At 43.4% G+C, this 16,854-nt stretch overlaps 10 protein-coding genes across 10 annotated transcripts; 5 read left to right on the forward strand and 5 right to left on the reverse strand.

The window, feature by feature from the left end:
- Positions 1-27: 27 nt before the first annotated feature.
- On the reverse strand, positions 28-2,103 carry VPS1 (dynamin-like GTPase VPS1; the record flags this gene model as incomplete). Its single annotated transcript, XM_002552951.1, has 1 exon — positions 28-2,103. One exon carries the CDS (start codon positions 2,101-2,103, stop codon positions 28-30), a length of 2,076 nt encoding a protein of 691 aa, XP_002552997.1.
- Positions 2,104-2,531: 428 nt separating this feature from the next.
- On the forward strand, positions 2,532-4,316 carry PAP1 (polynucleotide adenylyltransferase PAP1; the record flags this gene model as incomplete). The annotated part of the gene is made up of 1 exon (XM_002552952.1): positions 2,532-4,316. The coding sequence occupies one exon, from the start codon at positions 2,532-2,534 to the stop codon at positions 4,314-4,316; it is 1,785 nt and encodes a 594-aa protein (XP_002552998.1).
- Positions 4,317-4,638: 322 nt separating this feature from the next.
- Positions 4,639-5,940, forward strand: OSH6 (oxysterol-binding protein OSH6; the record flags this gene model as incomplete). Its single annotated transcript, XM_002552953.1, has 1 exon — positions 4,639-5,940. One exon carries the CDS (start codon positions 4,639-4,641, stop codon positions 5,938-5,940), a length of 1,302 nt encoding a protein of 433 aa, XP_002552999.1.
- Positions 5,941-6,032: 92 nt separating this feature from the next.
- ECM9 (Ecm9p) lies at positions 6,033-7,235 on the reverse strand (the record flags this gene model as incomplete). The annotated part of the gene is made up of 2 exons (XM_002552954.1): positions 6,033-6,949; positions 7,007-7,235. 2 exons carry the CDS (start codon positions 7,233-7,235, stop codon positions 6,033-6,035), a joined length of 1,146 nt encoding a protein of 381 aa, XP_002553000.1.
- An 870-nt stretch (positions 7,236-8,105) lies between these two features.
- On the reverse strand, positions 8,106-8,855 carry MRPL13 (mitochondrial 54S ribosomal protein mL50 MRPL13; the record flags this gene model as incomplete). The annotated part of the gene is made up of 1 exon (XM_002552955.1): positions 8,106-8,855. One exon carries the CDS (start codon positions 8,853-8,855, stop codon positions 8,106-8,108), a length of 750 nt encoding a protein of 249 aa, XP_002553001.1.
- A 183-nt stretch (positions 8,856-9,038) lies between these two features.
- MEH1 (Meh1p) lies at positions 9,039-9,497 on the forward strand (the record flags this gene model as incomplete). Its single annotated transcript, XM_002552956.1, has 1 exon — positions 9,039-9,497. The coding sequence occupies one exon, from the start codon at positions 9,039-9,041 to the stop codon at positions 9,495-9,497; it is 459 nt and encodes a 152-aa protein (XP_002553002.1).
- Positions 9,498-9,709: 212 nt separating this feature from the next.
- On the forward strand, positions 9,710-11,368 carry RSC4 (Rsc4p; the record flags this gene model as incomplete). The annotated part of the gene is made up of 1 exon (XM_002552957.1): positions 9,710-11,368. One exon carries the CDS (start codon positions 9,710-9,712, stop codon positions 11,366-11,368), a length of 1,659 nt encoding a protein of 552 aa, XP_002553003.1.
- A 467-nt stretch (positions 11,369-11,835) lies between these two features.
- On the forward strand, positions 11,836-12,204 carry QCR10 (ubiquinol--cytochrome-c reductase subunit 10; the record flags this gene model as incomplete). The annotated part of the gene is made up of 2 exons (XM_002552958.1): positions 11,836-11,844; positions 11,977-12,204. 2 exons carry the CDS (start codon positions 11,836-11,838, stop codon positions 12,202-12,204), a joined length of 237 nt encoding a protein of 78 aa, XP_002553004.1.
- A 235-nt stretch (positions 12,205-12,439) lies between these two features.
- FOX2 (bifunctional hydroxyacyl-CoA dehydrogenase/enoyl-CoA hydratase FOX2) lies at positions 12,440-15,145 on the reverse strand (the record flags this gene model as incomplete). Its single annotated transcript, XM_002552959.1, has 1 exon — positions 12,440-15,145. One exon carries the CDS (start codon positions 15,143-15,145, stop codon positions 12,440-12,442), a length of 2,706 nt encoding a protein of 901 aa, XP_002553005.1.
- A 219-nt stretch (positions 15,146-15,364) lies between these two features.
- APM3 (Apm3p) lies at positions 15,365-16,735 on the reverse strand (the record flags this gene model as incomplete). Its single annotated transcript, XM_002552960.1, has 1 exon — positions 15,365-16,735. One exon carries the CDS (start codon positions 16,733-16,735, stop codon positions 15,365-15,367), a length of 1,371 nt encoding a protein of 456 aa, XP_002553006.1.
- Between the last annotated feature and the right edge of the window lie 119 nt (positions 16,736-16,854).

The raw sequence follows: 16,854 nt of genomic DNA on the forward strand, positions 1-16,854 counted from the left end.
TTTTTATCTAACATTGTATGAATAAATCTAAACAGACGAGACAATATCACTCGCGTTGCGCAAAATCTCAGTCATCTTGTGACACTCTTTCCTCCTTTGAATTGTGATGTCATTCTCCTTCGTTAAATCCGCGAGATCTTGGTTTCCGTACAACTTCTCTAAGAGCATTTTCTGGATGTCGTTTTTACTCTTCACAATGAGCTTGAGCATCACAGCTTTGGGAATCACGTCGGCTATGGTTCTCTTGACGATATTGAAATAACTCTCAATTAGAAGCTTGATAACTTCAGTTTCCATTGTCTCGCGTTCCGTCATTTGCCCCGTCGCCTTTAAGACAGGTGGTGGAGACTCTAGAGCAACGAGCTTCTTCTTGTTTTTAGAGGAGAAAAATCCACCGAAAAAGCTAGATTTTTCTTCGTTTTGCTGAGTTTGAGGTTGAGGTGCTTGGTTCGGAAGAGGCTTACCTGTTTTTGGGTCAACACTCACCTGTCTTGGGTGAAGTTTTTCTTCAATCATAGCCATTGCTTGAGATCCTTTCAAAAGATCGGGATGGGCCGTGTTTATATAAGTTCTTTCAGCTTGGATTATGTCCGAAACAAAGGTATTAGTTGGAATTATTGCTTCCTTCAGAAACTGCACAAAATAGTTTGACATCGCCTCTCTTAGACCAGGATACCTGGCATACTTGGGTTGAGAGATGATTTGTTTGAGTATACGGACCAACTCATCGAACACCAAACTCACAAGGCGAAGACTCGGCTCCTCAAACCGTTTGATTTGTTGTTTAACTAAGACCTCGAAAGCTTCAGTTCCCACAAACAAAGATGGTGCAGAGCCGGAGCTGTTGTACATGATAGTTCTAATGTCAGAGTCCTTTATTTGGTCAAACGGATCAAGGGCCCTGACACCGTTTTTGTATATTTCGTGGAACACAAAAGAAATACGAGCCCCGCCTGAAAGCTCTTGACTAGACAACTCTTTAGCTTCACCATCAAGAATCCCAGTGTATTCTTTGGAGAAGTCGGTAATCATGCTCAACACAATAGAGTTTGGTGAGTCCATCGTTTCAGGGCCAAGATTCATCAATTCAGCCTGATATTTTTTCAGAGTAAGCTCGATCTTATTCTTTATATCAGGCAACGTCTGCCTGATGTGGTGGAGAAGAATTGAGTTTAGCTTCTTTGCTAGATAAGGAGTGCCACAATAGTGCGCCTTGGAGCTGTAGGAAGGATGGTTTTCAAAATACCTTTTCTCGTCCTCTAATGCCGACCTGATTGTTTTTTTAACTTCAATATCCTTTTGTCCACGATTAATAACCGGAATATACCCGTATCTCAAGGGAATTACTCTTCCGGCCAAAATGTCAATCACATCTGTGCCTTGGTCCATCAAGTCAACTTTGGTGAGAACTCCGATTGTTCGGGTGCCTTCAGGATCAACTTCCCGCGCCAACTTCAAGCCGTCGCTATTCGCCAGGTCAGTATTAGCGGCGTTTACCGACAAGATTATCGCATTCGGTTTAGAAATGTATTTTAGAAGCATATCTTTGATTTGTTTCTCAATATCGGCAGGCTGGTCGCCCACAGGAACTTTCGTGAGACCAGGCAAATCAACCAACGTTAATGTCAAGACATGTGGAGAATAGATTCTCAGATTGATCGGCACAGACGAAATTCCTGCGTTTTTACCGGTTGTTTTGTCTGTTTCGTTAACGATTTCTTGCCGAATCTCATCAAAATTGTAAAACTTCTTGCCTGGGATGTGTAAAAACTCGCCCCACTCATCGGCGTTGTCCTCTGACTGGCCCTTTGTAGGATGTTCATTTTCCAACTCAAGTAATTCATTTTTGTCAGGCTTAGAAGACAGGTTTTTGGAAGATCTCCTGTTGATTAACTGCAAGACAAGAGGCCTTCTAGTAACGATTCCCGTGCCTCTAGGTAAGAAATCCCTCCCCACAATATTCTCCAACACTGATGATTTCCCTGAAGATTGTGATCCTACAACGGTGATCTGAGGCAAATCAATTGGAGATTGGGATCCACCCCCAAGAGGTGCCAACGCATCTTGAAGCTTGTTTATGGTTGATATCAATGCCTCATCCATCTCGTGGTTTGTACTTTTGAATCGGTTTGGTGAATATTAGAAATCTGGGACATGCAGTGGCCCCTTTTCGCCACCTTTCTTGAACTTCAAACATTTTTTTATTGTGTTACCCGACACTTTTGGAGCTCTAGCACAAAACTAATCGTGCTCGCTAAACCTCATTCATATATCAGTGTCAAATCTGGGCCCAAAGATTTCATCAGCTTTTCTTAGGAGACCCAAACTGCTGGTAGAAGCGAGCCTGCTTGTTTTCATTCCCTTCCTTGCTGAATATACTTAAGATAAAGGCCTACTTTCGTAACCAAAGCGAAACAAGTTTAAGCGAATCGCTTTTAGACTTGAATATCAAAGGCAATTACAGGCCAGCGTGGACTGATTACAGACTATCGAGTCGAGACTGTCCAGAAAGTATTACTGCGCCAAGGATAATGAATCAACAAAAGACATATGGTGTCACAGGCCCTATCTCGACAGCAGGTCCTACAGCTGCAGAAAATCAACTGAATGATGCGCTAATTCAGGAGTTAAAGAAGGAAAAGTCATTCGAGTCGGAGGAGGACACCAAAAAGAGGGTAGAAGTTTTACGCATCCTTCAAAACCTGGCCCAAGAATTCGTATATCAAGTATCAAAGAAAAGAAACATGTCGGATGGGATGGCTAAGGACGCCGGAGGAAAGATTTTCACTTATGGGTCTTATAGGCTTGGCGTTCACGGCCCCGGTAGCGATATAGATACATTAGTCGTTGTACCGAAGCATGTTACTCGCGAAGACTTTTTTACTGTTTTCGACCAAATTTTGAGGACGAGATCTGAACTGGAGGAAATAGCACCAGTACCGGATGCTTTTGTGCCAATCATCAAAATCAAATTTAGTGGCATTTCAATTGACTTGATCTGCGCGCGTTTAGATATCGCACAAGTTCCAGTCAATTTAACTTTAGCAGACAAGAATCTTCTGCGGAATTTGGATGAGAAAGACTTAAGAGCACTGAATGGTACTCGGGTTACTGACGAAATTTTGCAGCTTGTTCCCAAGCCTACTTCTTTCAAAATTGCCTTGAGGGCTATCAAGCTGTGGGCCCAGAGAAGGGCTGTTTATGCAAACATATTCGGATTTCCAGGAGGTGTTGCATGGGCTATGTTAGTGGCTAGAATATGTCAGCTGTACCCTAACGCGTGTAGTGCCGTGATACTAACTCGTTTCTTTCATATTCTCACCAAATGGAACTGGCCTCAACCCGTCTTACTGAAGCCCATTGAGGACGGTCCACTTCAAGTTCGGGTTTGGAACCCCAGGATATATGCGCAGGACCGGTCCCACAAAATGCCTGTTATAACGCCAGCATACCCATCTATGTGTGCCACGCACAACATAAGTGAGTCCACAAAAAAAGTGATCTTGGCAGAACTAGAGAGAGGTGCACAGATATCAAGTGAGATATTTTCTAATAAAAAGACATGGTCCGACTTGTTCCAAAAGCATGACTTCTTTTACAAGTATAAATTTTACCTGACAGTCATGGCTTCTACTTCAGGCTCCAGTGAACAACATCTGAAATGGAGCGGATTGGTGGAAAGCAAGCTAAGATTACTTGTTCAAAAGTTGGAAACTTTGGGTGGTATAAACTTAGCCCACCCTTTTACCAAACCCTTTGAAGCTTCATATGTGTACGACAATGAAGCACAATGTAAAGATATCATCGATAATTATGGAACTCATAAGGCTCAGGATATTTTAGCGCAATATACTGAAGTTACTGACGACAACAAAGACACAGACGGCGTTAAAGACAAGGCACAGGTTCACATAACTACCATGTATATTGGTCTCGACGTCGCACTTGATGGGAAGAAACAAGTTGACATCCATGTTCCCTGTTCTGACTTTTTTAATCTCTGCCGCTCTTTCAGCGAATACGATGACACTGACATGTTTTCGCTAATGATAAAATATGTGAAACTCTATGACTTGCCGGATAACGTGTATGTGGAAGGTGAAGAGAGACCAGTCAAACATAGTAAAAGGAAAAAGCTGGGTAAGGACAGCAAGAAATCTAAGAGGCCAAAGTCTAACTCGTTGAAAGCTGAAGAACCCACAAGTGGCACGACCAACTCAGAAAAAAACAATTCTCAAGGTCCCAATAAGCCTGTCAAGCACGAGCCTCCTATGCAAACCTCGCCAAACCCTCTTGCTGGCTCTCAGGTCAACTGAGTTATTTAACTTTTACAGAATACTTTATCATTATAATGCATTTTATCTGTTTACTTCTAGGAAACTTAGCAAGCGAGCGAATTTGTTGTTCTAGGGTCTCTGGATGACCAAGGCTCCTTTTCTTTATTGCGTGGCTTAGAGTCAAGTTGATCGTCTGTAGCTGATAATTCTTTGGGCAAATCTTGAAGTGGACTTGTGATCACAGGGGCAAGAAAAATTCAGGGCCCAAAATTAAAGATTGAGCAAACATGAATCTGATTTCGCTCGAACAGATATTTAGCTTTAACATCCGAATCTTGAAACTTTGAAGACTTTAACTTGAATGCCATTGAACAAGCTGAAAACTAGGTCAGCAGCCGTACCTGGCGAACCGTCATCAGCAACAAACGCCTCAAGTCGAAGTTTGGTGGATACCGATGATATTGATGAGAATGACGAGTCTGGTCAGAGCATCTTGCTTGGGATTATATCACAATTGAAGCCGGGGTGTGACCTCTCAAGAATTACTCTGCCTACCTTCATTCTCGAAAAGAAGTCAATGCTCGAAAGGATCACAAATCAGCTCCAATTTCCGGATATTTTGCTGGAAGCCCATCAAGAGAAAGATGATTTGATGAGGTTTGTGGGGGTAGTGAAATGGTATCTGTCGGGTTGGCATATTGCACCCAAAGCAGTCAAGAAGCCCTTAAACCCTGTGCTAGGTGAACATTTTACTTGCTATTGGGATCTCCCTAATAAACAACAGGCCTTTTACTTTTCAGAGCAAACGAGCCACCACCCACCTAAGTCTTCTTACTTTTACATGATACCCGAGTCTAACATAAGGGTCGACGGGACAACTGTCCCAAAATCGAAATTTTTGGGCAATTCCACTGCGGCAATGATGGAAGGCTTGACGGTTTTACAATTCCTTGACATTCAGGATTCTGAGGGCCACCCTGAAAAGTTTACGCTAACCCAGCCAAATATGTATGCTAGAGGTATTCTTTTTGGTAAGATGAGGATCGAGCTCGGGGATCATATGGTGATAAAGTCGTCACAACACAAAGTTGACATTGAGTTCAAGACGAAAGGTTTTATTTCTGGAACCTACGATGCCATAGAAGGCACCATAAAGGATCAAGCTGGGAACGAGTATTTTGAGATTAGTGGTAAATGGAATGACATAATCTATATCAGGGATCTACAGAAGAAGACCCCCAAAACAGTCTTATTCGATGCTAGCAAAGCAGCGCCGTTGAAGCCTTTGGTCCGGCCGCTCGAAGAGCAGGGAAACTTTGAATCCAGAAAACTTTGGAAAAAGGTAACTGACGCACTAGCAGCGCGCGATCATGCTACAGCTACAGAAGAGAAGTTTAAAATTGAAGACTACCAGCGCACACTTGCTAAGAAGAGAGCTGAAAGTGGCTCACCATTTCTGCCCAAGCTGTTCAGGCCGGCTAGTCGTCAAAGCGACGACCTTGAGTTTTACATTTATAAGGATATCCCAGAGGGCGGTTCCCACGAAGACCAGATTAGAAGTATTCTGGAAATAGCTCCAGTCTTACCGGGTCAAAAATTCACTGAGAAGTTTGAGGTTCCGGGCCAACAAAAGCACAAAGTGCAAAAGCAAAATTCAACTTGAAAAGTTTGTTCAAGCACTCACCAATGCCATTTTATATAGGCTGAGTATCTAAAACTATGTAAATATAGGCTCTCTTTGTCAAGTCTGGGATTTCAAGGAGTGCTCTTCGGCGTGTTATGCGGCAACAAACGCTGGACGAACCTCTTTTTCATAACAAGTGTTTTGAAATCTCTCTGGATTAGTACGTTTTCTCGTAGTTGTCTATCGCTAAGCAAAGCCGATGATTCGCCAATCTCGAAGTTCTCTCGTTCGAATACCTCAACTTGAGAAAGCCACTTTTCGACGTAAGCCTTCTGGCCAGTTTGGTTCAGGTTCTGAAAGAGCTTCTCTAGGCATTGAAAAGGTGGATACTCACTAACTTCGGCATAATCAATATATTCTACGATTTTTTTAACCTTGCTTTCGATTTCAGTTGAGGAAGCGCAACCGAATATTAGTTCCGAGAGAGGGGGCAACGAGTAATTGGCGGTTAGCATGTTTTGTTGTGCAATTGAATTTTTCTGCGTATCGAAAGAAGAAACAAGCACATGGGCGAGTGACCACCAAGCTGAACTATCTTTTGGATGTTTAAAGCAGAATGTTTCGGTCGCTTCTGCCAAACGTGCTTTTAGCTGTTTTGAACCAACATCAAACATCCATCGAAGTGTATGCCATGAGTAGTAGTTGGAAGAGTGAGCCTCTGCCGACTTGGAAAAACACATTTCGTAATTTGCCTCTATTGTAGGAAAAAGGGAATTTGTTATAATATACAGCTTCCGGTATAGTAGCCACAGGGACGGCGACTTATTGACGCGAGCAAGGGACGATGTTAAGCATGATGTCACAAATTGTAATTCACGTCGAACAAAAGCCCCGGCAATTTCGTCACGTCTCCAAAGACCGCTGCAGTTTTTGTCTTTCAAACGATTTAAAAGTAGCTCCTCGTGTCTCCTTATATTAGAATGATCTTCTGGCGTGATTAAAAGTAAAACGGTAGTTGCAAGGTAATATCTTTCTTCATTTGCGGCGGCTGGTTGAAAAGTCAGTAGGACACTTCTGTTGGGGAAAGCTCGTTTCAACTACGTACCCTGGCTAGATTGGCGGTCATTCAGCACTTTACGTGCCTCGCTGTAGACTTGGAGGTAAAAGGTTCTAAAACAAATGATTTCGATTGCATTTCCGTCGCTCACGCACACAATGCCATCAGAATCCCCCTCGCGAAAATAGTCCGGTAAGACAACAAGCCTTATTTGTTTGTTGTTATAATCGTCTGTGAGGCAATCATAAAGCCTCTTGCTGAGATTCGAGTTTTTCATGTTTTTGCCCTCATTGTCCGTTTTGGCGTGGGCGCCCTGTTTTTTTATGTGCTATGGCTTATATTCCTCACTGCGCTTTTAAAATTTAACTTCTTGAGTTGAAAGTTGATAATGTACGATGGGAGCGAAGAACGCAGTCGGCATAAAACAGCGTCTTAGAAGAACACTATTAATCGTAGCTTATCATTTGCTTAGCATCGTTCATCTGCGAAGGAGTCCTCATAAACTTGGAGTTTCTTGTAGCGAAATTACACTTCTTTCACACTGAGAACTTCAAATCTGGAGCAATACACTTGGCAGAAATCAAGTTCGACTGAAGAGAAAGAAGTATCGAAAATGATCAAATAAATAATCTTCCTTGCATTGTAAATACGGTTAAGCAACAAGACATGAGGCTGTGATAAAACTTCCGTGCAGAATCTGACGAGCTCATCTCAAAACACATCGATCAAATATACAACAAAATGCGCCACTTGCGCGTCAACTCAAAGTCGGTCAGGTTCTTTACCAAATACCGCCTTCAACAGATTAAATTAAAATTCTCAAAAATAAAGTTCTCGAGAAGTCAACCTCATCAATATGGGCAAGGAAAAAAGGGTGGGGAAGATAAAATTCTTGAATACCCAAGCTACAAATGCGAACCGCACATACTTTTGGCACATAGCCTATGCCCGAAGTCCACAACCACTGCTCTTTGATCGAGACACTCCTTCAGTGTTCGTATCTTCCGCGGTCAGTACTTGTGTTGCTTCATATTGTGACTTCAAGCCACTGATAGAAAGAAGTATATCCGCAATCACAATGCTGCCAATATCCGGCGATAATTTTATTTACATGATTGGTGAGCTAAAGGAGCTATTGGTTTTGCAGTTAGGCCGCTTGACGAGCTTTTTCCACAGCTTGTCTTGCCGCTTCGCGTTCAAGAAACTCAACTTCTGAAAGTATTTTAGATAGCTTCTTCTTTCTTTCACTGAATCTCACATCTTCTACCACGTGAATGCTATCAGAAGAGTAGTGACCTTGTCCAAGTTCGATAGCGTTAGGCTCGGACTCTCTGAATTTCGCGAGTTTGCCGCTCACAACCTCTTTCAAAAGATAGTTCCGGAAAGCTATCGGGGTTTGCAGGCGAGTGATTTGATAGTCCGGTATCAAAGTGCCCGTGGCAGACTGTAGGGCCTTGCTGAAATGAAACTTAAATACAAGGTCTGTAAATGGGAGCGCGAGTTTCTCGTCAGCAATAGCTATGGCCCTGAATTCTGAGTTTGTCGAGTTGTAGCTTTCTAAGAGTATGCTATCCAGTACGCCCGAGGACTTGAGCTTTTCTGATGACATCCATTTATTGAAAGGGACCTCATTAACGCGAGACTGTCTTTCACGCCTATCAAGGTCTAAGTTGCTCTTTCCGATAAAAAACTCGTCTGTGAGTTTCAATCTGTTAAGCGGGGCTTCGGCGCCTCCTACTCCTGATTCAACCTCGTTGATTAACTCTTCCGTTTTCTTTATTGGCGCAGCGGGTTTCGCGGTCTGCTTTCTCCTGAACCACGACATAAAATCTTTACTCGATGCCGAAACATGCAAACCTCTCTTCACGCTGCATGATGCGATCCTGTTTGATAGCATGGTTGGTTGTTGGCAGGTTTAACGTTACTGCTTGACGATAAAAATATCAAATTTTTTAGGATTAGAGGTCAGAGGTATTTGTTACCCGACTAGCTGCCAATAGAAACACCATACACACTGAATTGGCTTGGTAAGTCAAACCGCATATTCAGCAAGTCGCAAGCTCCTAGGTTTCCACTTGAGATGGGTGTCATAATAAGTTGTTGCTTCCGTGATAGATCATCGGAGGACGAGCCATTGATACAGGACTCTCAGAGGGGGTATGGTGCAAATGCCAATAACGACTACGATGCTCTCCAACGCAAACTAGAACAGGAGGAGCAAAAGCTTTTAGTTAGAGAGCAAGAACTCACAGAAATTGTGAATAGCACAAACGACAAGCTGATAGACATTTCAATGATGAGCAACAGCGGCATAGTTGTTCAAAGTCATGACTTAGACAACATCCTCGGGGCCGAGAGCGAGGACGAGCATGGTCGACTGGACGGTTCAGGTATTCAAGAGGGTTTGAAAGAATTAGGCCCACCCAAACTGCAGCGCCACCATCGTGATGCCATGAAGAAACTTTATGCAGAACTTTTTAGTGGGCTTGATGACCAATTAATGATAGACACCAAAGAGGATTTAATAGTAACTCTATGACGCCACTAAATCGTAGGAGCGGTGGTACCACACGATTCTAAAGGCTTGTGACGAAAGGAATAAGGCCCAGGAGCAGAGCTACTGGGAGAAGTTTATGAACATTGTTCTGTGGCACAGTCATGTAGTACGTACATAAAAGACTTTAAGAAAACGAATATCAATGACATTGTCAACATGCCGAAGAAATAACAGTGATAGATTCTAAAGCTGGCATGGCTCCCAAAAAGAGAAAGGCTCAGGATGCGGACCCAACGGTCGAAACAACGGATCTTCAAAGAAGATACGCAGCTGGGAAACAGCCGCGTACTGAGGAGCAACTGCCATCTGTTGATTACCATGTTCCACTCGACCCCGAAAGTGAATTGTTCACGGAGAACGACTGGTTTATCCCTAAGTTCAATCTGTTCATCTCTTTCACCCTGGACAATCTAGTGGAAAGCTACAGGAATGTGTTCAAAGATTTCATTAAACTTCCTAGTAGAAAATTCCACCCCGGTTACTTCTACAAAATTGACCAGCCTATATCGATAAATGAAATCAAGTCAAGAGATTATGAGTACTTGAACGGCCATCGAACCTTTTTGCTTGACATCGAGCTAATAAGGAAAAATTGCTACTCGTATAACGATTCCGATAGCTTAATAGTCAAAAACTCAATGCAAGTTGTTAATTATGTCAAATATGAAGTTCTTAAGGCCAAAAACGTTACGAGAAATTATTTGATTAATGCTGAAGTTAAAAAATTTCTACAGGATACGCTAGCTAAAGTTTTTGACGCTACTGACAAATCTGTTGCTGAGATGATGGGCAAGCCTTCCGAGGGTTTTGATACCTCGCTACGCATTTGTGAACCTTTCGTGGAACTAGTATCAAAAGATGAGCTGCCCGAATATTACGAGGTAATACACAGACCTTCTGCTCTCAAGTTGGTGAGAAACAACCTTGAGATGGATTATTATTCTAAAATTTACGATTTTTACATCGACATGATATTGGTTTTTGAAAACGCTTTGGTGTTCAACGACCCTGAGACGCTAATTTACCAGGATGCCGAGAAACTTTTACGATTCTTTCGAAAACTCATGCAGGAACGCTTCTTTGTTAGCTTAAAGGATGCCAGCGAGCGAGGAGAGGTGAAATTAGAGTACGACAAATTTGAATATAAGCAGTATTTGGCCAATGGCGGCGACGGTGATGCCGCAGAAATGGAGGACGAAGATGTCGAGCTTGAAGATTATGATTTTAATCATTATGAAGGGCTTGGAAACGGTTACAACCGGACACTGTTTTCAGGAGACTACTTGTTAGGCCCCAGCAAGATGAAACTGAACGAGATGAACCCCAAAAGAAATGTAATGGAGGCCGCTGAGGAACTGCCAGAAGCGCCGAAATACAATATCTTCAACTCTTTAGCAGAAGACGCAGAGAAAAAAAACGAAGAGGAAGTTGCACCATATACTTTTATTCGCGAGATTTCGGTAACTTCTTCGAAGTCCCAATATAAGCAGGACACGGCGCCTGTACAAGGAGCTTTGCCGCCTCTTAACCAGAAGTGGGTCGAATATGTTTTTAACGGTGAATGCCTGACTAAGAAGAATAACATGTTTTCTTTGACGTTGCCCCCTATCCAGACATCGGCAAGCATTACAGCGCATTTGAACTATTTGCCTGGAGCAAACTACAATGCATCTTTAACTGTGGACAAAGAAAAAACAAATCCTGCCCCTAACGCGGTCGCTGAAGGTAATGAAAGTCCCATTAAATTCGAGGTAAGGCTTTTGGAGGGAAACAATAATCTTGAGTTTACTTGTGAAGATCAGGATACAGGAAACACTGAAAGTTTCAAGCTGTGGATTGTAGTTTTGCCTTGAATTGGTGCATGCAAACTTTAACTAGTTAGCCAAAGTTCAAGTAGTTGGTTCTAAGGTGCTTTGGCCCATGTACCCGCTTCTAACCGAACGATGCAGCACCCGCCGCACCATGATGAAATACGGCAAAATTTGGTTGGTTTGAGGCGCAACTAAGTCATCAATGCTGGAGAACCGTGCGGGTCCCAAATGGAATTTTGTTAAGCAAGGTTGAAGTTAGCGCATCAAGGCATAGTGCTTCCTCGTGCCAAGAAAGATCTACTATGTGAGTTTCAATTAATGTAGGATAGAGTGGTCTCTTGGATGGAGCAGCCATTATTTGTCACATGATCACAGACCAATTAAATAAAGCTATTTGATGTTTGTAGATAGTGATGCCGATATATTTAATTTTTATGTGCATCAAATATGTGCTGAAGCCCACTTAGCTTAACTTTGTTCAACGTCTAAACCAGCCGAGAGCAGACAAGATGGTTGCTGTATGTGCCTAAGGATCTTCCCAAAACTTGCAGAAACTGGAAACCAATTTTACAGTGCAGGCGCTTGGATTCACAATTCACAAAGCGCGTATGCACTGATGGGTCAATGCGGAAATACTAACAAATGCCTAGTACGTTTCTAAATTAGCTGCTAAAACTGCCCCTCATTTTGGGCAATTAAAGTTGAGAAATCTCATCGACTACATCCCAAACCTTGCTATTTGGGGAGGCGCTTCTCTTGCCGGTGTTTTCGTTTTCACCGAGGGCTGGCCAAAGTTTCAAGACACCATTTACAAGAAGATCCCAATCATGGGTCCTCATTGGCAGGTTGAGATCCCCCCTGAAGACAGCCCACAATAAGAAACTTCGTTTCGAGACGAAGGTGTTTCAGCCAAGTATTTATTACTCCATGACCTCGCTTATGGACTGGCATAACCTTTCTGGAAGAGACAAGCACAAAAAGGCTATCAAAGAAGGTTTACCACTAAAATATTCAGGTTAAATTAAATAAACTAATGAACGTAGGACGACTAGACATTAATAGCGCCGACGCGCCAAATGTGGGCAAGTTTCATAATGGTTCGATTAACAAGCTTTAAAGATTTGCTTGAGAGCCGACAACTTTCATAGCAGCATTATCAAGGACGACATAGTTTTGGTCCAGATCAACTGTTTGGAATACAATCACTCCATCTTGTTGCTTCCAAGCTTGGATCTTCAAGCGGTCGCCTGGGTACACGGCATTTGTAAAACGGACCTTAAACTCTTTGTATTGGCCGAATTTTTCGAAAAGAGCCTTCCCCGTGATCCCAAGGGTGCATAGGCCGTGCAATATGGGCCTTGGAAACTTTGCAAGCTTTGCCATGTTTGGATCAATGTGCAGGGGATTCAGGTCACCAGATAACCGGTAAATCGCAGCTTGGTTTGGATCAGTGCTAACTATCTTCTCAAAATCTGGTTTGGAGCTAGGGGCTTTGAATGACTGGACCGCAAATTTGGGACGGTTACCTTTCAAACGCTTTTCTTCTGGAACATGGGCTCCTCTTATAAAGAAGGAAGCCTCATTGTAAAATAAAGGCTCGTTTGTTTCTGCAATCACAGTTTGATACCCTCCGACAACTAAAGCAGCTTTGCCGCCTTTGTCATCCACCTGAATTGGTTCTGCCTTTGTTTTTAATGTTCCTTTTGTTGGAACAGGAAACTTATTGAGCCTGATGTACTGCTCACCATGCAACAAAAAAGCGTAATTGAAATCATCGACAAGTGATTCCAACTTAATGCTGTTGCCGCTGGTCATAAACGGGATTACTGCAAAAGTGGGCAGAACTTGGAAATTAGGGTCGTTTTCATAACAATAGTTGAGCTCAGTGCTCGAACACCCTAAACCTAGATTGTACAAAATCACATCCCGTTCACTGTACCGGAAACCGTCTTTCTTCGACGCGAGTGATGAGGCGGATTTTGACTCAAGAGCGACGCTTTGTAAGATTGCCATTGTTGAGTCTTGGGCTGAACTAGGGTGCGCATACTGCGAAAAGTCAACTACTTTTCTCCAATTGTCGCGTAAAAACTCTGGCGTCGGCTGTAAGCTAACAACCCCTTTACTCCTCTGCCACCGCGTTTGGCCGCACCATCCGCCCCCCACTTCAAACAGCTGGCCAGTGACAGGCTTTCCTGCCTTAGCGTCAAGTTCCTTAGAAGCTAGCAAAACGAAGAAGGGAGAAACCTGGGATGGGTCGAAGTGGTTTCCTAGCTCTTTCTTAGAAAAGATAGTCTTGGTCATGGCAGTCTCCGCATGAGGTGCAACGACGTTGACTTTGATATTGTGCTTCAAACCTTCAAGCGCAAGAGTTTTTGAAAGACCAATCACGGCTGCCTTTGCTGCTGCATAATTAGCTTGACCAAAATTCCCATAAATTCCAGATGTTGAGGTAGTATTGATAATGCATCCTCTTTTTTGTTTGAGGAAAACAGGCCAAACTGCTTTAGAAAGACCGAATGTTGAGAACAAGTGTACCTTCAGTACGATGTCCCATTCTTCATCTGTCATCTTCGCAAAGCTCCTGTCCCTCAGAACGCCTGCATTATTGACAAGGATATCAACAGTACCAAATGCTTTCAAGGCTGTTTCAACAACCTCATTGGGGTTTTTAACAATGTCGTGTTTGTCAGGTATCGCTCGGCCCCTCCCATACGCCTTTTCAATTGCTAAGACAACAGAATCGGGGTCCCTGATGTCATTGACCACAACTCTAGCACCGTACTTGGCAAAATTCAAAGCGTGCGATTTGCCTAACCCTCCTCCTGCCCCTGTGACGATGACAACTTTGTCCTTCAAAGACTTTATGGATTGCGATCCCTGTTCATTTTGGGGCAAATCTCTGGCCTTCGCGATGAGGGCGTTATAATCGCTTAGCTGAGTTGGATGTTGGGTCTTATTGAAAGGCTTGTCCCTATAGTCACATATAGAGGGCCACTTGTTCAAAATAGCCTCTGCTGTAAAGCTTTCTGCATCTGGATTAAATATTTGGCCTGAAGATCTTTCCCACCTTATTTGGCTGTAAAAGCCAGCAGCTAACTCGAAAATAGAATTGGTGACTTCAGTGCTCTCGTGGGTTAAGTAAACGACTAGTGGTGCAATTTTCTCGGGTGATAGCTGCTTCAAAATAGGAGGAGGGACCACCTTTTCTGTCATCCTCGATCTCGCTAATGGCACAATACAGTTAACTCGGATATTATACTTGTAGCCCTCTTTAGCCAAGGTCTCTGAAAGCCCGACAAGGCCCATTTTTGCTGCAGAGTAATTGGCTTGTCCGAAATTACCATAGAGACCCGCTGGAGAGCACGTATTGACTATCCTTCCAAAACCCTGTTCCTTCATGTAAGGCCAGGCAGCCTTTGTCAGGCGGTAGGCCCCATTTAGATGCACGTCTACTACTGAGGCGAAAGCAGAGCTGCTCATTTTTACGAAACTCGAGTCTCTGAGGATTCCAGCATTATTAATTATGACATCAACGCGACCGAAATTATCCAGCGCTGCTTGAACAATCCCTTGAGCATTTTCTGTCACTGAATCATAGTTTGCAACTGCCTCAGTCTTATATTTCTCACTAATTTCCGAAACAACTACATCTGCTGCCCGCGAGTTTTGTCCCTCTCCACCCAGAGACCCACCCAGATCGTTCACGACAACTTTGGCTCCCCTTTTCGCGAATTCAAGAGCGTAAATCCTCCCTAGTCCACCGCCTGCACCTGTAATAATAACCACGCGACCTTTGAAGCTCAGCTTGTTGTCACCCATTATGGTCTAATTTCTTATCAATAGGACTGCGTGCTCAAACTGGATAATTATGTTCTCATGTTGAGAGCGAGAGCAGCCCTCATCTGGACATTCTATCCTGTTATATAGCTCGAGCGGTGATTCACCACACCGAGAAATGGTCACCCCTCAAAAGTGAGCTACCCCAACGTTTTAAGGGTTCGTCTTTGACCCTTGACGTATATAAAGACAAAACAAACTTCATCTCAGATGGAAGTCGCCAGTCTTCGCAATGTACTTGACGCCCTTGAATGGCTTGATGTTCTTGGAAAGCCCTGAGAGAATGTCGACTGAATCCACCTTGATGCCACTTGGTAGTTCACCTCTGTTGGTGTAAGATACGGAGAGCTGCAGGGCTCTGACTTGTTCTCGCGTAGCATTCTCAAGACACCCTCGCAAAACCGGCAGTGTACCCGTAGGTGTTTCCTTGTCAAATACCCACTTCCCAATGTTGTTTGAAGCGCAATTCTCAAAATGACCATGTGTGCTCCTTAAAACTTTTATCTTGCACTCACTAGGAAGCGGTCCAAACGACAGAGTAATTACAAGGTCGTCGACAACTTTGGCATGTTGAGATCCAGCAATGTTCAAATTGACCTCAAACTCGTCGCCCAAATCTCCTAACTCTGTGCGATAGTCCGGACTAACTAGCCCTATGTTTGAAAAAAGTTTACTTTTGCTTTGAAGCGAGTCAAGATCAATGCTGTAATGCATCAACTGAAATTTTCCGTCAGGTGGAACAAATCGTAGTTGATCTGGACGACCCTGATAGCTATCAAGGCAACACTGGTGGAGCGCCGGCATCCCGAGGTCGTGCCCTCGTAGACGTAAGTTTAGCGCTATAACTGGGTTCCCCGAAAGATGTGAGCGAAAGTCAACTACTCCATCCAAAACGCCGCGTACAGATGTCAGCTCGCCGGTTTTTTCATTTTTGCGGAGAATGACATGGACGGTCTCGACCACATCCACATAGAGTTCATTATTGGAATATTTGACCCCCGCACTTCTCCAGGGCACCAGTTTCTCCTTTGCGGCTGGCCCCTTTGCCGGATCACCTATATTAAGAACCTGGCTTGTGTTGCGTTGTGAAATTCTATTGCTAAGAGATGAGGCGGTGGAGTTAATAACTTTTGAGAGATCCTCTCGAGAGGGAACCATATCGCGTAGGTGGTTGAAATCTGTAACTGCAGGTTCATTGGCGTCTACCATACAATTGAGCAGTAACGCAATACGGTCCTGATTGTTAACCATCTTCGAAATAGTCAATTGGTCTTTGTCGAAGTATTGTAGTAATGTGTTGTCGAAACCTTCCAAAAACACCGCTGGTTCTAAAGGGTTTGACTGATGTGTAGCTAGACACCAGTAGATAAGCTTGTTGGCTTTAGATTTGAATCTGTAAACCTGCAAGCTTCTGCCGATGCTCACTTTGAACCAACTATCGTCATTTGGTGATTCGGGCGCCATAGCCTGCAACTTTGTCCATAAAGACATGAAAGTTGGAGAGTCGTAGCTCAATAGGTGCTGGAACACCAAAGCATTCTTCAAGTCTGTTATGTAAAAGGACAAAAACATACTAGTCCGTTGGCGGAGACTTTAATAAGACGCTGTTCTGAAGTTCTTTTGGTTGTGTTCCTTAGATCGCTTAGATCACATGAAAGAATAAATATTGAAATTGATATAAATTCAATTTG

The sequence above is a fragment of the Lachancea thermotolerans genome (genome assembly GCF_000142805.1).
Source record: "Lachancea thermotolerans CBS 6340 chromosome D complete sequence".
In the NCBI taxonomy this organism is placed as follows: domain Eukaryota; kingdom Fungi; phylum Ascomycota; class Saccharomycetes; order Saccharomycetales; family Saccharomycetaceae; genus Lachancea; species Lachancea thermotolerans.